The 7349-nt window shown below is 46.2% G+C and overlaps 1 protein-coding gene across 2 annotated transcripts; it reads left to right on the forward strand.

Moving 5' to 3' along the window:
* The first annotated feature begins 2543 nt into the window (after window positions 1-2543).
* DKK4 (dickkopf Wnt signaling pathway inhibitor 4) lies at window positions 2544-6926 on the forward strand. 2 transcript variants are annotated; one of them, XM_081519206.1, is made up of 5 exons: window positions 2544-2817; window positions 3975-4125; window positions 4556-4708; window positions 5689-5757; window positions 6241-6926. In XM_081519206.1, the coding sequence occupies exons 1-4, from the start codon at window positions 2707-2709 to the stop codon at window positions 5706-5708; spliced, it is 435 nt and encodes a 144-aa protein (XP_081375332.1). In that variant the 5' UTR covers window positions 2544-2706; the 3' UTR covers window positions 5709-5757; window positions 6241-6926. The 2 variants fall into 2 exon arrangements, with proteins under 2 accessions (XP_081375332.1, XP_081375331.1); XM_081519205.1 differs by lacking the exon at window positions 5689-5757.
* Window positions 6927-7349: the final 423 nt, after the last annotated feature.

Here is a 7349-nt window from a genome sequence, read left to right on the forward strand (position 1 = left end):
AAACCCACTTCTCTTAGGTCTCCTGTGTTGGCAAGTGGGTTCTTTACCCCTAGCGCCACCTGGGAAGCCATAACCATCTGTGCACAGAATTAGAAATGTCAGGGTGACCTGAACTCCTCCGTTTCGCTCACTGCCCAGCCCTCACATCAGACGATGGAGATCCAAGTGCAGAATCCCATTCCTGGAGGTCCTCACTGTCAGCGTGTCACTCCCTTACACCAGCCTTCCTCTTCTGCCTCCTCCACCTCCTCTTCATTGGCCCCGCATTCACTTTCACTCACTGTAACCCCGGCCCCACACTGCCACCAGCACTGCACTCCTAAAAAGCATTTTAAATTAGATCCTGTCATTTCCAAGTTCAAATATTCCCAGTGACTGTCTCCTGCATATGAAATAACATCCGGTTCCCTTTGCCTATTATCAGTTCTTCACAATCTAGCCTTCTCTGGTCTCTCCACCATCTGCCTCAGTCACACAGGCTCCCTAGAATTGAAATGTGACTCCCTGCCCCAGTACACACTTCACCATCTGAGCCTGAAGCGAGATCATCCCCTGCTCCTTAACCTAGGGAACTCCTACTCAACCCACAAAACCCACCTTAAATAATCCCTCCTCCAGAAGGTCTAATCACGACCTCCTCTGTGATCCTCCAGTCCCACATTTCTGCCTTTATGTTAGTGTTTGTCATAATATATAGAAATTATCTCTATGTATATGTCTTCTGGACGCTAACTCCTCAGGGGCAAGGACCATTTTTATCTTTTATTCCCAACACCTAATCATAGGTTCTGCTCCATACAAAGTACTCAGTGAATGTTTGTGCCAGTCCTTTTTGTCTGTGTGTTTTGCCAGAGGCCTCTGCTGCCCTAATATTCTGTCTTCAGTTAGGTAACAGGAAGCAGAGAAACCCAGCAAGGAACAAACCCTGGGGCTTTCTCCTTTATCTTTGGTCATAATTGTCCAACTTCAAAATAACACACCTAGTCACCAGGCATATCCTACTATCAAAGGGTGTTTGATGTTGGTTTACGTGAAAAAAGTAGTACTCGCAGAAGATGGAGGCAGGCATCCCAACACCAGGACGAGAGCCAAGTAACGGAGCCTCAGGTCGCCTGCCCCCGCCGCCAGGACACTGGGCAGACTTTGAGGCTGAGAATGGTCCCCTGGCACAGGATATCCAGGTTCATCTCTACAACTAAGGTCAGCTGGTTGTGGAAGAAGACCCAGTGATTCTAAGAATGACATTGATGGCGTAAAAAAAATGTGTTGTTAGATTTTAAAGAGCACCTTACATCCCAGGTACTGGGATGAATTTACCCTGAGAACAAAGCCAACAATGAAGGGATCGTTAGATCCAGATTCAGACTGTTCTACCCTTAAAGTACTTAGGCAGCAACAAAGCGTTAGTTGCTCAGTCGTGTCCGACTCTTTGCGACCCCATGGACTGTACCCCGCCAGGCTACTCGGTCCACGAAATTCTCCAGGCAAGAATATTGGAGTGGGTTGCCTTTCCCTTCTCCAGGGGATCTTCCTGACCCAGGGGTTGGACCGGGTCTCCTGCACTGCAGGCGGATTCTTTACCATCTGAGCCACCAGGGAGATAAGTTCATGTCTAAATTATTTGACTTAGGTAACAGGCTGACTAGAAAAAAAAAATCAGACAAAAGGGGATAAAGCAGAAGTTATAAAAATTTAAATTAGGAAAATTGAATATGCATGAAATTCCCTCTGAAATCTGCTATATTGGAGACCGTTCTGCTTCAGTCAATTCACCATCATACAACACGAGTTAAATCCATTGCTCAATAAAACTCACCCAAACTTCCTATTAAGTTGTGTAAATCTGTATATACAATTGCCTCTCCTGGGTTCTCTCTATCATTAAAAGGACAATTTTTGTAAATCTCATTATTTCCTAATTGAATAATCCTAACTTCTAACAGTTCCATTTTCATCTTAAGGAGAATTATTTTCCAGTTCACATTTAGCCCGAACAGGTGCTGTACATTCACAGCTCTTAAGCTGTTGGGCTCTTTACATCTGGATGCCAGAGCTAATCAGAGGCATTGGCCCTCGTTTCTACCTGAGCATAGTTTAAGATGTCTCAGTATGTTTGTAACTCATTAGTTTTTGGCATCCCGCATAGCACATTGGCTAATAGGAGCCATTCTTTCTTGGAGCACAATTAGCTGTGAAAACAGATCTTAGAGCGGACTCCCCACTCCCCCACAGGATTATGGAAGGTAGGAAATGCAGGTGATTATCAGAATTTGCCTTTGATACAGACATCCTGCTCCACTGCTGGCCCTTTGAGCTGACTTTGATACGCAGTAATTAAGAGGGATTCAACCCCTGGAGGAGCAGCGGCTGAAGTCGTCTCTGCTCCCCCCTTGATTAAGTCCTTGTTTTGAACTATTGATCAAACAGATTTGCACGGATTTGTTCTAGCCTGTGTGGGGTAAGAAGGAAGGAAATGAAGAAGGAGGGAGGGGGAGAAAGGAGGGGACGTGTCTATAAATAGTTCAAGAGGGAACCCGCGGATCAGACCTCGCTCATCGCATTTCACACACCTTCCTCCCTTCTCTTTCAGAAAAAGCAGTACCTGGCGACTTGCTGAGTTTCCGTCTTGTCTAGGCCAAACCTCCACTGTGGGTGCAGAGCTGCCCAGCTTCGAGGAGGACGTGGGGAGGGCCGAGAAGGTCGAGGATGGTGGTGCTGGTCCTACTGGGGCTCAGCTGTCTGTGTGCCCCCCTGGGAGCCCTGGTTCTGGATTTCAACAACATCAAGAGCTCTGCTGATGCACAAGGGACCCAGAAGGTATGGCCCTGCAAGGGAGGAGGGCTGGGTGCTGGGTTTGCATGAAGCGTCACTCAGATCGGGGTCTGAAACGGTTCATCTAGACTAGCCGGGAAGGCATCTTGGGAGAATCCAGTTGCCTTAGCGTTAACTCACCCAAGAAGCCAAGTGGCTTTTCAGGGCACTGAGCTCTCAATCTGCCTATAAATCAGAGAGGAAGCGAACACCGAGAAGGCTGTGCCACATGCCAGGCCTCTGATACATAATACCTTGCTCCCTTAGAGCTTGAGATAGTTGTCACGCCTCCTAATGACGGATGATGAAAATGCGACTCAGAGGTGCTAACTAAGGCCACGCAGCCAGGGAATACAGGAGTTATTAGTTCAGTGTTATGTGCCAAGGAGCACTGGCTTGTCACCCTCTCACTTCACAGAATTGTTTTATAGGAAATTTTCATATTTGAAAAAGCATCAGTTTTAGATGAGAAAAGTTGGTCTTTGGAATCTGTTGCTCTGCAAATGAGGCATCTCTAAGAATCAAGTGACTTGGGTGAGGTCCCCCAAGGGTTACTTGGCCAACGGTGACTGATGGAGTCAAAAGGTCAGCTAGATAGAGATGCCACAAACACCAGCCTTACATCTCATTAAACTGTAGCACAGTGTAGAGGGCTTCTAGCCACACAGCAAGAATCTCATAATCAGGGACTTCCCTGGTGGCCCAGTGGCTGGGACTCTGCACTGCCAATGCAGGGGGCCTGGGTTCGATTCCTGATCAGGGAACTAGATCCCACTGCTGCAACTAAGGCCTGGTGCAGCCAAATAAATAAATACACAAATAAGTTTTTTTTTTTTTTAATTCTCATAACCATCTCTAAGACACAAGGGAAAACATTTTCTTCCATTTTCACAAAGGGCATAAAAATTAAATTCTGGGTTTAAAAGTAAGACAATTTTTCGAACACGAATAACCTTTGCAGCACATAGGTCTCTTTGTTGGTGATTTGCTCTCCCCTTTGTGAGAGAAAAACAACTCTAGTGGAAAAAATGGAAGATGCTGCTAGAGGTTTGCCGCAATGTTTCAAGGGCCTCAACGTTCGGCTTCCTCCACCTCCTGCCTGCAGTAAAAAGTCTTACATCTTGCTGGATTCTCTAGCCCTGTGAACAAATGTCCCTTCACAGGGTTCACAGTGCGTGTCTGACAAGGACTGCAGTACTAGAAAATTCTGCCTCAAACCTCAGGATGAGAAACCGTTCTGCGCTACCTGTCGTGGACTACGGAGGCGGTGCCAGCGTGCTGCCATGTGCTGCCCGGGCACGCTCTGCATGAACGGTGGGTCGGCCGGGTGCTTGACGGGACCGCTGTGCTCCGACAAGGCGGAGACAGCATCTGGGTCTCTTAGACGATGATGTCTCACGACGGCCACTCTCTAAAGGCTCCCTGGAGTCATTCTTGAAGCGCGTCTCCCCAGCTGCCTTTTCTGGATGCAGCAAAATAGTTCCTTTCCTGGCAACAACTCTTGCCAGCAACTTGGAGATGATTTTAAAGGAAGGGTGCAAGTTGGAATCACTGTTTCCGCTTTGATTGAGTTACTGAACCCCCTTCTTTGCCTTATGTGAGATATAAATATTTAGTGCACGTGTCCCAGCCACCTAGACAGTTATATGGAAACTGAAGGCAGAGGTCCCGCCAAGCTCTCTGACAGTCTGAGGATGTGCCTGCCTGTGGTTCTCATCCTCTACCCCACCCGCTTGTCTCTCAGATGTCTGTACTGCAGCGGAAGAGGCAGCCCCAGTACTGGAGAGGGGGGTGGATGAGCAAGATGACGCAGACCCACAAGCAACAACTGAGCACCCAATTCAGGCAAACAAGCCCAAGAGGAAGCCAAGTGTTAAAAAGTCACAAGGCAGTAAGGGTAAGAGCAGCATTCTAAATAAGTGTGTGTGTATATATATATATATATATACGGGCTTCTCTGGCGGCTCAGTGGGAAGGAATCTGCCTGCCAAGGCAGGAGATGTGGGTTTCATCCCTGGGTCAGGAAGATCCCTTGAAGTAGGAGATGGCAACCCACTCTGGTATTCTTGTTCTTGCCTGGGAAATCCCATGGACAGAGGAGCCTGGCAGGCTACAGTCCATGGGGTCACAAAGAGTATAAGACATGACTTAGCGACTTAACAACTATATAAACACATTTTTTAAAAAAGAAAAACATTTCCTCCTCTTGGGCTCCTCAGGCTAGGCTGAGACTGGCTTATTCCTCTCCACCCTAGAAATACCTAGGAAGCATGTTCTACTTCTAATTTCTTTCCATAAATAGCTGCAGAGACCGTGTGGGGAGTAGCACAGGTAGTTGACAGGCCTAGAGGTCGGGAACACCTATAATCATGGGCTAATGAGCAAGAAAACTTTCAACTGTTTAATTAAATTTTCTATGCACATGTTTTTACAGCCTATAATTTAACAAATAGAAATTTTCCCTTACTAAATCCTTAGAATATAAAATAAGGGCTTCCCTAGTAGCTCAGATGGTAAAGTATCCGACTGTACTGCAGGAGACCCGGGTTTGATCCCTGGGTTGGGAAAATTCCCTGGAGAAGGAAATGGCAACCCACTCCAGTATCCTTGCCTGGAAAATTCCATGGACAGAAGAGCCTGGCGGGCTGTATAGTCCATGGGGTCACAAAGAGTCGGACATGACTGAGCAACTAACACACACATACCCCAATTTAAAAAAATACATACATACAAATATAAGCCAATAAACTTGTTTTAAAAAAATACAAAATAAAAGAGATGAACACAGATGCAATCATTTTTCATTCTCAAACAAAATGTAAACTTCACTAAGATGCTTTTTACACAACTGTAATCTTAAATTCCAACCTTTGACAGAAAGCCGCTGGAATGTTTGAAGGTGAACTGGCTGCTCTTGTTTGGGTCTCTAGGTTAACTGGTCCCCGTGTAAGTAGTGGTCTCCTACCAGGTCAGTACACAGCCCATTTAATACAACACTGATGAGTGATACTTACTTTATGTCTCAAGACAGGAAATCCCATCTTTCTCTGATAGATGTTTTAACTTTGCTGTTGTTCAGTCACCAAGTCATGTCTGACTCTTTGCAACCCCGTGGACTGCAGCACGCCAGGCTTCCCTGTCCCTCACCATCTCCCGGAGTTTGCCCAAGTTCATGTCCATTGAATCAGTGATGCCATCCAACTGTCTCATCTTCTGCCACCCTCTTCTCCTCCTGCCCTCAACTTTCTCAGGCAGTATCTTCTGTTTGGGAGAGCCGAGATGTCCGTTTCATTGTTGCATTCAGCCTTGGAGCCTGGCATGCTGTTCCAGCCTTATTTTGCTGGCTTATCCTCCCTGCCATGCCTCCCCTGACTCACACCCCGACAAGCCACCTGCTTATCACTTAAGCCTGTGTCAATCCTGTTACAGGACGAGAGGGAGAAAGCTGTCTCAGAACTTCCGACTGTGGGCCTGGGCTTTGCTGTGCTCGTCATTTTTGGACTAAAATCTGTAAACCGGTGCTCCTGGAGGGGCAGGTCTGCTCTAGGCGGGGGCGCAAAGACACTGCACAGGCTCCGGAGATCTTCCAGCGCTGTGACTGTGGGCCCGGGCTAGCGTGTCGGAGTCAGGCGGCTGGAAATCGACAACACACACGGTTACGAGTGTGCCAGCAAATCTAACGGTTGCAGGTCTGACCCAGCAGGAGTCTCAGGCACGCACGTACACATCTCCGCATACACATGGCTCTTCAAATCCAATCTTGTAGCAAGTGAAACAGACTGAGCTGGAGAAGCTGTCTTGTGATGAATGGAAACGAACTTGGCTTTTTGTCTGTTTCTGCAGAAAAGTGAACCTGATTTTAGAACAAATTTAAGTTCATCTAGTGATTCAGTTAGTTCAAATAAATCTTTAAGTAATTTCTGGTGAAGTTCCTGACGGGAGTTGGGTGGGGACGGGGAGTGACAGTGTATCTGCTATTAAATTAGCTTACCAGGGAAAATGATCACATATTTTCCTTAAAACCCCTATTGTTTATAATCCTTCATTCCTTGGAAGGGAAATGCTGTCTCGATACAAAAACAAAAACTTGGTTAATAAAGATATAAGATTCAAAAGATATTAGCTTATGTTGGTATAACCCATTGCAAGTTCCAAAGCATTTTTCCTTTATTTTGTTTTCAATAGCCTTACTATTTAAGAACTTTTCATATTTTTGTATTCATATAATTTCTGTATTTCAAAGCTTGGGCTTTCAAGGAGTGTCTGACCATCTGTACTCAAAAGTTACACTGGAGGAAAACAAGGGGAAAAATGTGAAATCTTTGTCTATTTGAAGTTTAAATGATCATATTTGATACAAATGGGTGAAAACTGGAAAAGACCCTGATGCGGGGAAAGATTGAGGGCAGGAGAAGGGGATAAGGGGATGACAGAGGATGAAATGGTTGGATGGCATCACCGACTCAATGGACATGAGACTGAGTAAACTCCAGAAGTTGGTGATGGACAGGCAAGCCTGGCGTGCTGCAGTCCATGGG

The sequence above is a fragment of the Giraffa tippelskirchi genome, chromosome 8 (genome assembly GCF_054371585.1).
Source record: "Giraffa tippelskirchi isolate mGirTip1 chromosome 8, T2T-mGirTip1v1.2.pri, whole genome shotgun sequence".
NCBI classification, from domain to species: domain Eukaryota; kingdom Metazoa; phylum Chordata; class Mammalia; order Artiodactyla; family Giraffidae; genus Giraffa; species Giraffa tippelskirchi.

Excerpts from the sequence above, each read along its gene's own strand:
- DKK4 (XM_081519205.1), top strand. The coding sequence starts at position 2,707 with ATGGTGGTGCTGGTCCTACTGGGGCTCAGCTGTCTGTGTGCCCCCCTG. Across the intron at positions 2,818-3,974 it reads ATGCACAAGGGACCCAGAAG|GGTTCACAGTGCGTGTCTGA; the intron begins GTATGGCCCTGC and ends GTCCCTTCACAG. Across the intron at positions 4,709-6,240 it reads AAAGTCACAAGGCAGTAAGG|GACGAGAGGGAGAAAGCTGT; the intron begins GTAAGAGCAGCA and ends ATCCTGTTACAG.